The following is an 18,705-nucleotide window of genomic DNA, read 5'->3' as shown; positions in this document are numbered from 1 at the left end:
AAAACGTCATAGTATAGTAAGGCATAAAAAGTCAGAAAAACGTCATAGTATAGTAAGGCATAAAAAGTCATAATATAGTAAGGCATGAAAAGTCATAACAACGTCATAGTATAGTAAGGCATAAAAAGTCAGAAAAACGTCATAGTATAGTAAGGCATAAAAAAGCATAAAAATTCATAGTATAGTAAGGCATAAAAAGTCGTAAAAATGTCATAGTATAGTAAGGCATAAAAAGTCATGAAACGTCATAGTATAGTAAGGCATGAAAACGTCATAGTATAGTAATGCATAAAAAGACAAAAACGTCAAAGTATAGTAAGGCATAAAAAGTCATAAAAACATCATAATATAGTAATGCATAAAAAGTCATACTATAGTAAGGCATCAAAAGTCATAAAAACGTCATAGTATAGTAAAGCGTGAAAATGTCATAGTATAGTAAGGCATAAAAAGTCATAGTATAGTGAGGCATAAAAAGTCATATTATAGTAAGGCATAAAAAGTCATAAAAATGTCATAGTAGAGTAAGGCATAAAAAGTCACAGTACAGTAAGACATAAAAAGACTTAAAAACGTCACATTATAGTGAGGCATTAAAAAGTTAGAAAGACAAAGTATAGTAAGGCATAAAAAGTCATAAAAAACGTCATAGTATAATAAGTCATAAAAAACGTCATAGTATAGTAAGGCATGAAAAGTCATGAAACTTCATAGTATAATAAGGCATAAAAACGTCATATTATAGTAAGGCATGAAAAGTCGTAAAAATGACATAGTATAGTAAGGCATGAAAAGTCATGAAACTTCATAGTATAATAAGGCATAAAAACGTCATATTATAGTAAGGCATAAAAAGTCATAAAAACGTCATAATATAGTAAGGCATAAAACGTCAGAAAAATGTCAAATTATAGTAAGGATTAGAACGACACAGTATAGTTAGGCATAAAAAAGTCATGAAAACGACACAGTATAGTAAGACATAAAAAGACTTAAAAATGTCACATTATAGTGAGGTATAAAAAGTCAGAAAAACGTCATAAAATAGTAATGCACAAAAAGTCATAATACAGTAAGGCATAAAAAGTCATAAAAAGTCATCGTATAGTAAGGCATGAAAATGTCAAAAAACTTCATAGGATAGTAAGGAAAAAAAAGTCATAAAAACGTCATTGTATAGTAAGGTATAAAAATGACAGAATATCAAGCCTAAAACGTCATAAAAATGTCATAATATAGTACGGCATAAAAACAACATAGTATAGTAAGGCATGAAAAGTCATAAAAACGTCATAGTATAGTATGGCACAAAAACGTCATAAAAATGTCATGCAATAGGAACCGATAAAACGTCATAAAAAACGTCATCATATAGTTAGGCATAAGACTTCATGGTATAGTAAAGCATAAAAATATTTTTAAAATGTCATAGTATATAAGGGCATAGAAATATCAACAATACTTCATAGTATATAATATGGCATAAAAAACGTCATGATGTAGGAAGGGATAAAACGTCATAGTTCACAATGAGTTCACTTAAATATTGGTAGGCACAATTCTGTTCCCCCAAAATATTGATTGGGACATGTCCCTACTTTCCTCATACAAATCTACGCCCTTGATTGTGCTTCTAAATTCCTTACTTTGTTCAGCATTTCAATTCCACTTTTAGACCTACTAATTTTTACTAAGTACACAAGTTGCTGTATTTGACTGGAGGGGGCTGAGATGTCACTCTCTCAGTGTTGTGAAAAATTTGAACTAACTGCCATACATTTGTCTTCCAGAAACAGGAGCTGTGTTGGTTGATTTATTACAAACCCACCTGCAGGAGACAAACATTTACAACACACAACCACCACCCTCCAGCTGGTTTATCTGCACTGAAAACTGTCACAAGATCCCACTGTAAAAACTTGGCACATCTGTTCGACAACATTTTCAACAATGACTTGTCTGGACTTTGCACCATATCATTTTACAGTAACCTCTCACTCCTTCTGTCTCTGTCTGGTCTGTCTGTCTATCCTTCTGACCCTTTCCCTCTCTCTAACATTATTTCATGCAACAATCACAAATAACAATGTCAGTTGTTCTCACTTTAAATACTGAGACTGGGTTCAACTGTGTTTCCTCTTCACACTTAAACCTTGCATTGGTGTCATAACTGGTAAGTTTAAAATCTTGGATGAAAATCAATAGTGGGTGGATAGTTCCACTTGGAAGACAAGGGGCACATTAGCAGATCACTCCTTTCACTGATGCAAAACGAGGCAGTATCACTCATGACCACAAGGTGGCAGGATGGCCACAGTGCCATGTCACACTAGATGACAAGAAGTGTGGAGACCTTTATGTCATTCAACCAAGCATCTTAAAGAACAGTCTTAATCTAAGTTAAAATGGAAGTTGTTATTTCAGTTGCTTTGCAGTCTCTCACTGTTTGTGAACTTATGTTGTCCCCCTCAAACCAAGATGACTGGGTATCCAACCTAACCATGAAGTAGGCTCAGACAAAGGCCCAAATATTGCAAATATCCCAGGTTTTTATCTTGGAAACTGTCTGCATGACAACATCAAGATTTAGTTTTCTTTTAAATGGGCCCTTGAGAGCACACAGAGATGCTACTGTATCCATTCATCTAATATAACATTTGGTTCAAACTGTGAAATCCTAATTTATTCATCCTTCTAAGAGCAGTGTCAGGCTTGGTACTTGGTACTTGGTACTTCTGGCTTTGAGGCTGTGCAAGTTGGTTAATGATTGGACAAGGCCTAGACAAAAGGAAGTATATCAATTCTTAAATTTGGTGAATTCTACTTTCTGTCTAGTCTTAGACCTTAACACCAGATAAAACTGTGAATGTCTGTAATAATCATTCATGGGGACACACTTTACACACTTTTTTTGTGAAGACTGATGTTGGTAGTTTCACAGTTTAGCCCCTGTATAATTGTTGAAATACTGAATTTGTTGATGCACCACAGATTGTTGTTGGAGCCCTGCATTATGTTGACATACTGAGATGGGAGTTAAAATTAAGGGTAGCTGTTGCCAGAGGAAGCAGAAGTAGAGGAAACTTAATATCATTGAAATTATTACACATTGCAAAAACATAAGGCATGTTGAATTTATTTCTCCTGCACCTACAAGTGAAAAATGCAAACAAATAAATAAACACACAAACAAATACACAAAATATTACAATACAAACATAGCATTCAATCTTCCCAAACCTGTACATGACACAGACACTCAGAATTACAAGTGCAGTGCAAAGGACACATTTCCCCAAAAGCAAAGCCTGAAAACATTTCCTCTAATCAATCTGGAACAAGGTTATTGTTTTATGAGGAATGTCCTCTGTTTCCACTGAGGCCTGCCTAATGTCCAACACAGCATAACAAAAGACTGTTTTGCAGATGACACAGCCTAAAGACTATGCTTGACTTTGTACCATACACAAAGAGACTAACGTTCCAGATTTGATGGACAAAGTATTGTTTATATGCCTTTTAACAGAGCCTCCTGGTAGCTACAGAGACAATATTAATATAGAGAAGCAGAGGGAGGGGGAACAGGGAGCGTCCAGTCAGACATGCACAACATGCAGCTGCTGTGTGCATGCAGGACAACTACGTTCATCATATCAGCTAAACGGAAAACAAATTCTTATTTTTCAAATGCTACATTTTTTTAACCTTGAAAAGACATTTTTATTATTTCAGAATAAAGTTAAACAGATTTCTTGCAATACAAGAGCCTGGGATGCAAAACTAGAATTCAACATAAAAGCAAGAGAGACAAAAAAAAAAAAAATATATTCACAGCATAACAATTTAAAGTATTCCTTCATCGATCATATGATATGTGTGGAGTCACTATATACAAATATAATATAAATACAGTATCTGATGAAATAAATAGCATGTAAATAACGATCATACTGTCACTCAAGCAAAGCTACATCTCAGGGAGTGCAAAAACTGTCCCAGCCTACATCCAAATGTTACACACTGCGACCTGACTACACATGTCAGAATCAGACAGTTTGTAAAAGCCCAAAAAAAAAAAAAAAAACTGCACACAAACACTGAAAAAGCTTTGGATCAGCAGAAGGTTATAACAATGTTGAAACACTAGAGGGAGATAGTTGCTGACGATCAATGACTTCACCGTGTTTACACTAACATGCTACTGTTAAGTCTACATGACCTATAATCTGAAAAAAAGAAGCTGAATGAGTGAAAACTACAGTCCTTTTTTTTTTCCGAAATCTGAAGATTTCTAAGCAGGATTTACTGTGTATAAAACTTAATGCTTGTAAATTGGCAATTGTGGGGAGATTGACCTACACTAGTGGAAGGCACTGATAAAGTTTTTAATTTTGTATCATTCATGTGGACATTTTTTTCTTAAAAAAGCAGCTCTCCATTCTCATGGGAGGTCTTTAGGCAAAGGCCGACTAAAGACAAATACAGAATTAATTGTTCCATCAATGAAAAAGTCGGCCCATTCATTAAAATATATCAAATTTTCCATTTCAAATTATTTTTATATTTCAATTTAGTGTCTTTTCTACATTATATTTGAAGGCTTAAAGGCGTTTCGCCATACCCAGCCCACTGAGGGTGCATAGTGGCTTAGAGAGTCACCCTGGTTAAGAGTGAAGCATGCTAAGCTGAGGGTCAGGGGTCAGGTTGAAGGCCATTAACACAGTTACATCCCAAGCTGAAATCATGCAAGTTTAATGCAGTGACCATCATGACAGAAAGCGTTTTTGGGGCTCTCACTCCAGGACATGGCACAGAAATGCACAGGCAACAGAACACAGACAACAGCACAGAGACACGAGCTCAGACATCTCTCTGTCACACTATCTGTATATGCTACATCTCTATTATACCCACTGTATTTCATTCCCTCCATGCTCTCAGCCTTTCCTTCTCTCTCAGGCTGTCAGAGGAAGTGTGATGTCTCGTGCAACCACACTCTCCACTGAGGAATGATGAGCACACACACACACAGCGACATGCCATTTCCTCAAAACCCTCATGCAACGCAGCTCGTTTTCCTTGAAGGCAAATCAGCCCAACGCTTTACAAATTCTCAGCCTGTCCATTTCTCATGCCCCCTCAGTCGCTTGTACAACTCTGAAGCTTCTACAGCTGTCCTCACACTTGGCTCTCAAGCTATCTCTCACATCAGTCCTTTATTTCCATTTCCAAACTTCTTGATTTCCTCTTGATTGATGAGATTGCGTGGGCGTGTTGCCCTTTGGGGAGGGGGGGGGTCCAGGTTCGGCAGGCTCCCGCTGGCCACAAACAGCTGTAACTCAGGCGGGAAGCCTGGGCTCGATCTTCAGCGAGAGATCATAGAGTGTGTCTTCATCCATGATCAGAGTCTTATCCAGAAGGTACTGCGTCACCTGGACAGAAGACATAAGAGGAGAGATGTAAGTTTCAGAAAAGCAACCAGCTTCATTTTTAGCATTTTTAGCAACTATCTGACTTCATGGTTACAAATCTACTGTATGTTTATTGATATTCAGTGCAGCTTTTGTGATGCTCTTCAGAAAAAAAAGGGGAAAAAAGGCAAATGTGTTTACAGAAGAGTACCTTGGCTTGATGCTCTATTCTGTAGGGAGTCTGCTGGAACTGTCGTATCTCTCTGATGATATGGGATATCTAAAGAAAGTGTGGGATTCAAGTTCACAGATAAAGTATATAGTACATGTGCATGTGATTTGCATCCCCTTTTGTGCATTTTTATGCATGTATGTGCTTACCATTCTCATTTTGGAGAAGTTAACAAGACCTTCCTCAGTAAAATTGGGCGTCCCTTCCTCAATAAAGGCCAGATCTGTTAGATACATTCCCAGGTATGGCACACATGGAGGGTTGCAGCTGTAGGAAGATAGTGTGAAGTGTGAAGGAATAAATGTGCATGACGAATCATCTCAGAGTCAATAAAAGCACATTTATTTTCTATTGTCTCATTTTAGAAAAATCTCACTTTTTCAAAGTTTCCCTCAGATTTTTAAATCTTCCCTCAGAGGACACGGTCTTCTGAAGTTTGTCCATCAGGGCTTTAGTCTGGGAAAGACGAGAAATACGCATTCAAAATCAGTTTAAAGATCATTATGAACAATTGGGGACAAATAAGACGTTTGCACTAACCCAAGATCCACTTACTCTTGATAAAAGATGATGATAATAGTAATAAAATGACAAAACCTAATTTGCCTCAGTCCTGAAGAGGCAGAATGGCTTAGTGGAGAGACAGACTGTCTGGTGATTGGATGATTATGGCTTTAATTGATTTAGTGTTCATCAGAATGAAGCCAGGAGAAGATACCACACATGACGAGCAAATGCTTTTCTGCATTGTCTTTTCTCTGAACTCTCTAATGACATCAATGCTACCAGGAGACATTCATTTATAGACATTAAAGAGACAAAAGAACTTTCTTCTAATCCTCTATGCTTAGAAAAACTTTACATGGATGGATGGAGAATTATTCCACCTGTTTGCTGATTTTAGCCCAAGTCTTCTTCAAGCGGTAGATGGCGCTGCGATTGAGAGCAGATGTGATCTCCAGCACTCCGTTGTAGTTGTTGAGACAGCGGCAGATGTCAGCCACAGCAACCCACTTCTCGATGGAGTTGGCCCTCGAGCCCACATCGGTGTGTGTCATAATCTGTGATGCCACCAGGTTACTCATCTTCAGAAAGGAAACCAGGGGAGAATATAAAAGGATACTTACTGGAGAGTGACAGTGGGGTCAGGCACACAAAATGTGCTTAAAGACACTGAAAGAGCTTACATCATTGAAGTGTTGGCTAGTTTTCATGATAAAGGGCGTCCGCTCTGTCTTATCAACCTTCATCCAGCCCTGGCCCAGGAACTCTCTGAGAGAAGGAGGACAGAGACATCCCAGAGGTCCGCATGAGATCACACTGTCTAAAATATAGCACAGTAATCTCCCAAGATATAAGTTACATTAACAAAAGTCTGTGACTTACAGATATTATCACCCTTTTTCAGGATTTCTTGAAATGATTGAGCACCATAAAGAAAGAGGGGTCTCGTGAAATCAAGAGAAATCAAGAGCTGCATGGTGATCGGTTGGTTATTGTTGGATGGAACTCTTTTATTGCCATCCCGCCAAAATCTAAATGTTTGAGAAACTTCAAAACAGCTTTGCTTCTAGTTTTAATTATCTAAAAGCTATCTGTCTATCTTTTAAATATCACAAATCAAAGAACTGGATAATCTGTCTCTTACAGATTTTTGAGAGATGGCATTATATTAGATGGGGATAGAATGAGGATTTAGCATCCATAAAAGTGATTCCTGTTTTGTTTGGCCTGATGCAGGCGACAGTGTGAGTGTGTGATGACAGGACTGACTCATAAGGAATGCTCCTGAAGACAATGTGATCCAGCAGAGTGATCTGTTCAGCCAGCTCCATGGCCGAGAGAGACTCAAAACACTCGGCCTTCGGACAATCCGCCTAAACACACACATACACACAGATATGCACCCACACACACACACACACACACACACACACACACACACACACACACACACACAAAGACAAACAGAGTCATAAACAAATACTCACATCATAACACAAAACACAAATAACAAAGAGATATAAATATCTAATAAAGAAGCTGGTTACAATTACTATGAATCTGTTTTATTACATTTGACAGTTCCCTAGAGACGGTCACAGTCAGGAGAGGGTGCATTTACCCCCTCTGCTTCGAGGAGAGGACAGTGTGTACTGACAGAGGCTTTTCACTTCTTACAAAGGCAACATGTGTCTCTTTGTGATTCCCAATCATTATTAAGCCGAGACCATTAACCAGAGGCGCTCGTGAGTCCTGATTGTTTTCATTGTAGGAACTGGCAGAGGGGAGTACCAGGAAATTAGGGGAGGTGTGTATTAATGTGTAAATACATTAGGGAGGCCAGTTTCATAAAACCACGTAATCCCACAGAGAGCCACATAAATATTCAAATTCAAATTGAACGTGATGTCATTCAGCAGTAACAAGACGTTTATGTCATGCAGCAAAAGGTAGAATTTCTCCTTTTATACTATAAAATATTACTCCTTAATTGATCCAACAGAATAATATGTAGCTAATCATAACATCATAACAAGATGCATTCAATGGCTTAAAAAGCTATTAAAGATTCGATGTGCTGCAGTTTTCTCACCATCTGTAAGATGTCCTCGATCCTCAGCTGGGCATCATCCTGCTCATCTTGAGAAAGGGCACTACAAGAAAGAGGAGTACAGAAGAGTGTGTAGGAAAGTGTTATAGTCAAGTGCTTCATACATGTGCAGCAGATTTGTGCGTATTTGTGTGTGTATGTGTTGTACCTTAGTATGTTGGCAGTAGCTTTTCTCTCCTGAGGCAGAAGGTCTGGATCTCTGAGCACCTCCTCCAGGAGACAGATCACTGACATCTTCAGCTCCCCATTCATCTCAAAGTCCTAAACACGAACACAATGGAACCTGTATACCTGAAAGGACCCTCACAGACAAACTCAACGAGTACCCTAACATTTACCTCAACTTAATTCTGATCTAAACACTAAAACTAGACCTCAACCAAAGAAGTAAAATTTTTCTTAGTCTTAAAGTCTAAAACTCAAACTGGTCCTCACAAAGATAGAAGTTAGTAGTGAACAAAATCCTCTATCAGGGTGTATTTCATTTTAGATAGTGACACTGATAGTGATTTCTTGTGATAACTAGTAATGTGAGATGAGATTTTTTTTCTGAAGATTTATTTAATGTTTATTCGGGATATTTGACGTAATTTAATTGATGGCAATATTATAGTTAAAAGAATATTCTTGTTTGTAGATGAGGAATTACATAACGCTGTGCAACTTGCCTGAAGTTTCAGTAACTGTTTGGGTTGGCGGACTGATGCACCATAACACACTGAAGTGGGTGTATTACGTTTAGTGTCAGAGTTCTTTCATCCAACTGTTGTGGTGTTCATTAAAATAAACCTCATTGCAAAAGCCATCTCAATATTTTCACAGTGCTTAGCCACATACCAAAAGTAGTTATGAGTAAGTAACTATGCAGTTAACAGTAAAAATAAACAACAACAAAAGAATAAAAATTCAATACTGCTATAAAATTTCTCCTGGTACTATTAGATATGAAGAGAGATGATACCACAGTATAAAACCCTGTGGCAAAATATCTGATGGTTGACAAATGTATAGTCTCATAACATATGTCATATCATCTCTAATAGAAGTACAAGACAAACACAGACCATGGGATTACATATATAAACTACCCGTAATTCCATTCTTCTCTCCATTACGACTTCCTCTCATCTCCAATATCTGACCAATCATCTGTCACTGCTGCATAATCTTTTCTTTCCTCTTCGTGAGCCTCCTCATTCCCTCCATTCTTCTTTACACCCCCTTTCCCTCCTCTTCCTCTCTCTCCTCTTCCACTTCAGTTCAACTCCCGTTCAAAGGTCGGTTTTAACAAGCTCGTTGTTCTTTGGCCTCCGATAGAAAAATTTGAGTGGGTGTATATGTGTGTGTTTGTGCTTGTCTGTGTGTTAATAAGCCGGCTAAAGCTGACCTGTCATCGCAGCGTTTTGTATTATTGAAGAAAAATACATAAAACAGATCGATGTAGTTAGACTGGAAGCACCTCTACGCAGGGAGTCAGGCAATTACCTTGATATTCAATTCATTAGAGGCAACACTGGCTGTTTAGCAGAGGAGTAGGTAGGTGGACTGAGGCGGGCTGAGCTCTTCGTCCAACTGACACGGCAACAATATGCGGTGTGTGTTTGTGTGCATGGGGCTGTTTACATGCTCAAGCGAGAGCAACGGAGCAGAGAGAGAACGTATCAGACACCTGCTTTAATGAGACCACAGACTTGATCACCCCAGCAAAACACCAAAACACGGGATACACACCCACACACACACACACACACACACACACACACACTGTGGTGGGTGGAGACAGACCTGTGAGTGTTTGGAGACCCAGTGGCGCAGCACGTTGAGAACTCTGTTGGTTGCAGCTCGACGGATGATGAACTCTTTATCACAAGTTCTTTCAGAGTTAGTAAAGACTGGAAAAAGAGACGAAAAGAAGAGCCACAGAGTTATTATCGCATGATGATCTACTGTATTATAATACACCAATAAAAGCAAGATCCATCAAAAGTGTTCAAACTACCTGAATGAAAAAGTAACAGTATCAGACAGAAATTCTTTATTAAAAGTCTTTCAAACTTTTGCAGATGTGTTTACATTAAAACGTCCCTTTCAGAGTTTTAATATAGAGACATCACGTGCAGCAGTGTTTTTTAACGGGTCAAAAAAATGAAGGTAAACCATTTTCATATGTACTACTTCTTTTACAGAAAATGACTTCCGATGAAAACTGTTCACACAAGAGTGTAGTATATGGACTATCCACAGTAAGCAGGACAGTGTTTCTGCAGAGTGAATTTTTTGAACACATTTTTTTCCATTCTTTGACCTGCAATCAATTCATTTCATATCTATTTCATTGGGGGTATCAATCTGATATCTGGACAGATAAAAACAAAACTATCTGCTTTTACAGTACGTTTAATCTGTGTGTGTGTGTGTGTGTCTGTGTGTGTGTGTGTGTGTGTGTACACTCATACCTGGTGGTGTACCATGTCCTGCGGCGGCTGTGGCGATTGCGAAGGCCGAGGCAGGAGAGACTGAGCAGCGTGAGTTCTCCCCTGACTGGCCTGCAGACACACAAACACATAATTATCATCAAGACCCACAGTAATGTTATAAATTTTACCACTGTTTATCATTCAGGTAGGAGACAACGAGTGACTATAAATTAACTTTAATTTCATTTTGACATGATGAGACTTGATTACAATGGCCACAAATTAAAATAACTGTGTATTATGACTGTTTTCTCATCTTTTTTTTTTATTTTTATAAATGTCAAATTGTCTATTGTGGTAACTGAAATACATTTGTATACAACAACATTTGTCTCATTATTCATGCAAAAGACTGTTTAAAAAAAACAAAGGTATATTATTAAAAGTATACTCTGTAAATTACAGGCTACTGTACGTCCTAGTAAGCACTATGACAAATTTGATTGCTATGGCTAAACAGTAATTTATGCTCAGACAGCACATTGTTTGAAAACAATGGCCAGTTTTATTTAGCTCATGTATTTATTACATTGGGCATAAACATGTAAAAAAGACAAAAAATATATATTTGTATTGGTGTTTGTGAGTGTTTGGAAAATACTTTCTAGAAATTATAGATGCAAATTACAGATCTAAAAATTTACCTGTTCCTCATTTATTATCTCTATCTTCACTGACAATCATCAACGTTGTCATTTTTGGTACAGGCACAATGCAGACCATAAATACATCTCTCATTACTGGCAATATTTCCAACAACCATATAGGAATACTCATTGTGATCACTCTGCAGCTGGACAACATACAGGATAGACTCTCCTTAATGTCATCCAGGAAGTCTATTTCACCGGGCACACCTCAAGGAAAACCTTCCTAAGACACTTACAGTCATACACACACTCTTACAAACACACAGGGCCCATTTATACCCTGGTGTTTGAGGTTTGTATTATGCTGCTGTACCAAAGATGTCAGCCTCCAGGGTCCAGAGCAGCCCGTCAGTGGGCACAGCACTGCCCACTGCAAAGGCCTCTGGCTATGACATTGTGGTCTAATTATGAGTCATAAACCACACACACACACACACACACACACACACACACACACACACTCTTACCTCCAGGCTGTCTGTATCGGAGGTGTCGAGGTGTGGAGGGAGAGCGACATGGAGACATGTCACCTGCTTCACTGCTCTGAGGAGACTCTGGGATGATTTTCTCCAGCGACACTGACTCCAGAACAGCTAGACAGGAGGAGAGGAGAAGAACAAGAGTAGCAATAATGATGATGATGATGGTTATGGTCATTACTGTTGCTGCTCCACTGGAATGAAGAACTATTATACTTAAGAATCACTCAGTATAACTAGTGGATAACATCACGACTTGTATTTGCTCCCTGCACATTTTCTGTGTGTGCTCAAGTGCTTGTGTGCAAGTGTATGCTGATCTGTGTGTGTGTGTGTGTGTGCCTGCATTCACATCACATGCCTGCTTTTGATATTTGATTCACTCAGCAAATGTCCAACCAGAATTCTTTTGATTTTTTTTTTTAATACAAACATATACTTAGCCTTAGGGACAGGCACTCCAACACAAATACATAAACACAGTGACCAGAAAAGAACCAATAATTCAAGTGTGTCTTGGCATATTAGAAAATATTACAACTGAACCAGAATATACAGAGCAAATGGATGACAAATTAGAGGAAAAATCAACATAAAGTGTGGGCCAACAAAGGCCTCCACAGCAGCTTCAGTTTTCCTTGACAAAGATCTAAACATCTCTGGAACTCTACTGGAGGGATGAACAATATTTTTCCATCGATATTCCTTCATTTGGTATTTTGATGATAATTGTGGAGAGCACTGTCTTCCACAGGTGTGCTGTTGGGCTGAGCTTCGGTTTATTTATTCAGGTTTTTCCTTTAATTTGTCAACCATTCATTTTTGTGTTTGACCTCAAGTACAGTAAACACCACACAGTATCCACTTACATGTAGCCCTACTGTAGATGTTCTTGTTACAGTTTATATATTGAGGTGTTTTGCTTTGGGGAATAAACATAAAAGTTTAATTGAAACAAATTTCACTTTGATATAACTTGAAAGACACAGAGAGGCTGATTGTCTCAAACTGTGAGAGGTTTCACTTGACGACTCTTCAACATTTGCTCAGAATGTCACACCAGCAATTTGTTGGTGAAAGAGAAAAGGCCAAGAGAAAGGGCAAGATCAATAAAAAAAAAAATAGACAGATATGTAAATAACTGTATGGACATAGATATATACACGGCTGCAAATACACCAACTGATAAAGAGCTAAAGAAACTGAGAGACAGTATGCAGAGGAGGTGAAGGTGGCTTGATGGTACGGCTGCTAATGGGTCTTTGTCTCCTAGTGAGTAGTTAGCAGCTATCTCACACGTATGTGTTCATGCACACACACACACACACACACACACACACACACACACACACACGCACGCACGCACACATATGCACGTGCGCACACATTGTATGTGTGTCAGCACATGCTAATGAAGGTCTAACTGCAGCTTGTCCTTGCCGTGCTGCTTCAGATACTGTGACAGCCATAACAATCTCTCTCCATTCACTCGTCCGGGCTGTGTCACACCACCATTAGAAGATCTGAGCATGTACAGTGGGAAGTCAGCTTAGTTGACTCAAGCACACAAATGCAAGGAGATAATGATGTCCCACCAGGCGCCTGTTCTGCTCTTACAGAAAACACTTCACACTGCGTTGTTTGATGAGTGACCTCCAGCTCTTTATGAGCACTTCAATACGCTAATAAGACTCCACATGCGGATGCTCAGTTATGGAGAATATATAGTTTATATACTTACAGAGCAAACTGCACACAATAAGCTAAGCATGGTGCAGCAGCACAGTAGGAGAATTTTATAATATGCTAATGATTCACAATTCTGCAAATGGCTGTTACAGCCCTACAAAATAATTACAATCATTAAAGTTTTGTTTAATTTAACCTTGTTAACATACCCACAAAATTTAGGATTAAGGCTTTATTTCTTTTATACTGTCATAGTTATGGGTAAAAAGCACAATAATCATCGCTTGACTGTATTTCTAAATGCATATCACCACTAAAGCATCCGAAATTTAGTGAGACAATATCTACTGTATCTTGTTTTTTCTGACCTCCTGTGGTCTAACTTGTCCTTGCTGCAGTGATGTAGAGGTGCACTCCACCATGGCATCACTGTTGGGTGTGGCTGAAGGTGCAAAAAACCTCACATCCGACCACATCTGAAGACAGACCAGCGTGGTCAGAGGTGAAAAATGCTTCTCAGCCTACTGTCACTCTTAAATCTCTAGTCAGATCTTTTCTGGTTTAAATCTAAATTTTGTCACTTTCAGTATTTTTAAGTAGACGTTATTGTGTGGCTGCTTGTGTTTATACATTGAACCTTTTTTGACTAATGAAAAAGAGGGTTTGGTAAGGTTATTTGCACTGTTCATATTCAATAAGACGCTGTAACGTACCTCTACGAATGCTCCGTCGCAGTTTCCCACAAAAGGGGTCGATCCTGGGCACCTCCTCTCCCTCTGCAGTCGGGCTGGGACTCTGGTCCGGGGACGTAGGAACGGGAGGAACTTGGTCTTGTTGTGGCTTGGAGTTGTTGGGTGGGGGAGAAGTGGAGGAGGGAGGCGGAGGGGGAGAAGTGGTGGTTGGGGTTGGGGTCTGAGGCGTTGGGGTCTGAGGGGTGTGGGCAGATGTAGGGCTGCTGGCAGCAGACTGGGAGGTGTTGTGGTTGACACTGAAGTTTGACAGAGGACTGGTCAGGTCCAGGCCTCCAACCCTGGCAGTGATGGGCGAGTGGAGGGAAAGCTTTCGTGCTCGGACAGGGGAGGAGGTGTGGGACGGGATGGAAAGAGGAGGAGGAGAGGAGAACTTGCGGCAGAGACGAGGAGATTTGTCGTTCATGTGCTCACCACCTCTGTTGTTCTGATTGGTGGCAAAGAACAGCTCCAAGGACCTGAGAGGGGGAGTAGGCAATATGTTAGCAAAATAATAGGATATTAAAAAAGCAATAAAAAGAGAGTGCAGGGAAATGGAGGAAAGGATGAAAAGGAAACATGTGATTTCGGCAGCTCAAAACAAGACCATGCTAGTCCCTATACCCTAAACTGTAAAAAGGTTTATTAGCAAATAGTTTTCATGTATTAGAGGTAAATGCTTAGTTTAGGGTCAAAATAAAATGACATAGTGTGTAATCACAATTCATAAAGAAGAGAAGAGTATTGAACAGTGTTTCAGGAAAAAAGTGACACAAGTTTTAGTCCTTTTAATCCTATAGTTTATATCCACATCAGATGAACAGTGAAGGAATTTTAGACCTTTCTATAAATGGTTCCCAAATTTTAAGGGACAGAAAGTTGTCAGAGAAGTTTACATGAAATGACTGCATGTAATGTGAGGGACCATCAGAGAGTCATCACCAGACTATTCAGCTCCCTCAGCCCCACGGAGCTTTATAGCATATCAGCTAAATCTATTGGTTTCATGGCCTGGACCTTTACTGTTTTGACCCACTCTCACCAGTCTCATCAGTGCTGTTTGTTGTTTTTTTTTCAGTGAGAAAGTTGTGATAAATCCCTACTAAGCTTGGCCAGAACCAAACAGATGACAGACACAGTTAGTGACTAGCTAGTGAAGATAATGTAGAATGTAGTGGCTAAAGAGCCAGATATTTGCTCAGTTGGTGGTGACCAAAACAGAGCTAAAAAAAAGAAAGAGTGTGAGAGTGTGAGAGAGAGAGAGAATGCTTGATTTACATTGGACAAATGGATGCTAATGTTGCTTCATGTTTACTGGATGTGTAAAAAAGAAATAATTACAATTTCAACACTTTATGCCTTAAGGTGCTTTTGGACTTCAGTTAAACATTGTAAAGTTTGATTGAAGTCAGGCGACTGTCTTGACCAGAGGAAAAAACATTTGTTTAGAGTTGCTCTAAAAATGTCTTGGTCTTGGTGGGACTATGTATAAAAAGGTCTAAAACTGCTCTACCAGTGTGGATTTGAATATCCTCAAACACCTGATCCTGTGCCTGAAACAGGAACATTATAATCAACAAAAATACATCCAGTTCAGAGATTAGAATAGCAAAAAAAAGCATCTATCTTTTATTGAAGGTTACATTTGGAATATTTAAACGCCTTATTTACTAGGCAATGAATGTGCAAAAGTTTTAATCAGCAAGCATTTCAGTTTTCATGATGACATTCACACCACTCAGAGTCATGTGTACAGAGCTACATCAAAGGAGGCGTAATCATGCATATATAAACACAGCCATCATTTTTTGACATGAGCCTGTTATTCAGCAGGAAATAGAAGAACAATTTGCATCCGTGATTGAAAGAGGGTGGGGAGAAATGAAAGGAGGATAGATGAAAGGCAGAGAGGAGGAATGCTGAAGAAATCTGAAGCAAGCACCGGAAGAAAGAGGAAGCAAGCACCAGAATATGCTCAGCAGAAGGATACAAAGCAGACTGAAGAGGAATGACAAGAAAGATCAATATGGATACAGAAGGAAAATCCAGCCTTGAGGAAGCGATGCTCCAGTGAGAAAACATGCTACAGACCAGCTGCAGACTGAAGACTACAAAATATTTTCCCCTCTCCCATTCCTGTCTATGTACCATCGACCTAAAATGTCTAAAACAAATGAAATTACGACGCCTGTGAGTTGTTATTCACTCTTATAATGAGAAAAAAGTCATTAAAAAGTCAAAGTAAAGGGAAAGTCATGCATCGGTGAAGAATCAGACCAAGACCAGAGAATAACAGGCAGGAAAAGTAGGAAAGAGGACAGAGAGAGAGAAGAGTTGGTTACTTGGACTGATCCATGGCTATCTTCTTGATCTTCAGGCTGTAGTCGGGACAGATGGATGAGATGGACAGACGGTCAAATGAGTGGTACTGCGCCCTGTAGTTGGAGGGGGACACGAAGAGATGGATGACACAGAAAAATGATTAAATGGATGGGTGTGATGGTTGGATTGAGACATGTGAACGCCAGTAGGGGGATGTGACGGAGATAGAAGATGGTTTGAGGGAAGATGATAAATGAATCTCTTGGAAGAGGAAAGGTGTGTTTGAGGAGGAGGAGGAGGGGGTGAGTCGGAGAACTATAGCATGAGTTCAATTTCCCAGATATCAACACATACTGACCACAAGGGAGAAAAAATCCAGTACAAGAACGACGCAGGGAGCTTTGTTAATGTTTGTGAACCTTTGCATTTCTGCATGTGTGTGAGCATGTGTGTGTCCATAACAGTAGCATGCAGAGACTCTCTAACAGAGCCAACCAAAGGGGTTATTTTAGTTCCAGGTTCAAGGTTCGAAGTTCAATCTAAACATATGTAAAAGACAGGAAATGCAGTTCACCTATCTTTGTCATAAGATAGCCATTAAAAGACATTAAATTAGTATTACCAAGATAAGACATGAAAGACAGCATCCACAAAACTATAAAGAGCCATAAAATATAAACACACAAGATCAAAAAACTATAAACAGACTATGGGAATAAATTAAATGTACTTCATAAAGCTGCTATTGTACAGTCTCTCTGGAGAATGAAGGATTTAAAAAAGAAGGACACTTGGGCTACTCATGTGCCAAACTGTAATGACATTAAGAACAAAAATTAGACACAACCTATTTAAGTAAAGGTTTAAGGAGGGGGACTTTCCCCACACACCCGCACCACACTTCCTGCACACCTCTGGTCCCTGCACGAGTCCTTCGTGTTCTCTTCCAGTGAAGGACGCCACAGGCCATGGTGAGTTAAACTTTGCATACAAACCTGCCCCAGGCCAAAGGAAAAGGCAGAGCTTTTCCAGTTCAAAAGCTAAGCGAAGTAAAGCAGAGGAAGGAATATAAACACACAATCTTGATGCAGCCAGAGTCTAATAAGAAAGAGAGAACATGGGAAAAGCAGAGAGGAAGAGAGAGAGAGAGAGAGAGAGAGAGAAAGACCTCTCATTTGACACACAATATATTCCTATGCTTGTGCCAAAAACTCTGTTGGAGCATCTGTTCTGCTGGCCTCCACACACAGGCTGGTATGTATTTCAGCCAATATGTATTTAACCTTGTGGACATAGGTGGAAGCTGTCCTGCTAAGTCCAAAACACTGACCCACACCTGACTACATCATTCACGCATTAAAAAAGAAAAAAAGAAAAAAAGAAAAAAGAAAGAAAAGAAAACTCACAAAACACCAATACACATCCTTGTGTGATTCCTGTTTGTATGAACACAAAATCATATAAACACAAATATAGATAGACAAACACACACAAATTGGCACGGACAAATGTGCATAAGTTCATTTAAAAAATAGATCAGGTAGTAGCAGATTGTGTGAAGATCTATGAGATACCATCACCTCCTTGGTGGCAATGAATGTGTAGAGTATGTGTGATTTCTGTCTGTATCTGTGTTTGTGACTGTAAATTTGTGTGAATGCAGTGTATGACCTGATAGGTATGGAGGAAAAGGGCTTCTTGTAGATGTCGGCCAGTTTGTCCATGACCACCGTTGCCGTGGTGAAGATCCTGTATGTGTGCAGGAAGGTGTTGAGGAAGTCTATGGAGAGGAAACGCAGGTCGGTCAGCCTCTCCAGCAGCCGTTCCACGCTGGCGTAGCGGATCTGGGGGACCTTGCAGGAGTTGAGCGTCTTGCTGAAGCAAATGTCAACATCATCTTTATGGAGACGCACATCGGATCTGATGGATACACACGTAACACACATACACATACACATAACCGAGCATGGGTGACTGTTTGGGCTCCTAAGCAAGGAAAAGGTTATGAAAGGAGCTGAGCAAAAACAAAATGAATACAAAACCCACTTATTTCAAAGAAGGGGGCTAAAAATAAGAGTGAATACCAAATAATACTGTCAAGCA

At 39.3% G+C, this 18,705-nt stretch overlaps 1 protein-coding gene across 1 annotated transcript in view; it reads right to left on the bottom strand.

Annotated features, from left to right (window-relative positions):
• Nucleotides 1-3,120: 3,120 nt before the first annotated feature.
• Nucleotides 3,121-18,705, bottom strand: part of rasgrf2b (Ras protein-specific guanine nucleotide-releasing factor 2b) — a 40,240-nt gene continuing 24,655 nt past the window's right edge. The window contains exons 15-29 of the mRNA XM_023414485.2: nucleotides 18,274-18,522; nucleotides 16,623-16,715; nucleotides 14,266-14,759; nucleotides 11,852-11,977; nucleotides 10,714-10,803; nucleotides 10,043-10,149; nucleotides 8,406-8,518; nucleotides 8,240-8,300; nucleotides 7,417-7,520; nucleotides 6,831-6,915; nucleotides 6,531-6,728; nucleotides 6,020-6,099; nucleotides 5,793-5,910; nucleotides 5,623-5,691; nucleotides 3,121-5,432 (exon numbers count right to left, since the gene is read on the bottom strand). Coding sequence (XP_023270253.1) covers nucleotides 5,340-5,432; nucleotides 5,623-5,691; nucleotides 5,793-5,910; nucleotides 6,020-6,099; nucleotides 6,531-6,728; nucleotides 6,831-6,915; nucleotides 7,417-7,520; nucleotides 8,240-8,300; nucleotides 8,406-8,518; nucleotides 10,043-10,149; nucleotides 10,714-10,803; nucleotides 11,852-11,977; nucleotides 14,266-14,759; nucleotides 16,623-16,715; nucleotides 18,274-18,522 — 2,080 coding nt within the window. The 3' untranslated portion in view covers nucleotides 3,121-5,339. The remainder of the gene's footprint in view (nucleotides 5,433-5,622; nucleotides 5,692-5,792; nucleotides 5,911-6,019; nucleotides 6,100-6,530; nucleotides 6,729-6,830; nucleotides 6,916-7,416; nucleotides 7,521-8,239; nucleotides 8,301-8,405; nucleotides 8,519-10,042; nucleotides 10,150-10,713; nucleotides 10,804-11,851; nucleotides 11,978-14,265; nucleotides 14,760-16,622; nucleotides 16,716-18,273; nucleotides 18,523-18,705) is intronic.

Source organism: Seriola lalandi, unplaced genomic scaffold, assembly GCF_002814215.2.
Source record: "Seriola lalandi dorsalis isolate HSWRI2012SDOR001 ecotype SW California unplaced genomic scaffold, Sedor1 jcf7180002054529, whole genome shotgun sequence".
NCBI classification, from domain to species: Eukaryota; Metazoa; Chordata; class Actinopteri; order Carangiformes; family Carangidae; genus Seriola; species Seriola lalandi.
This window is presented reverse-complemented; position numbering and strand designations above follow the sequence as displayed.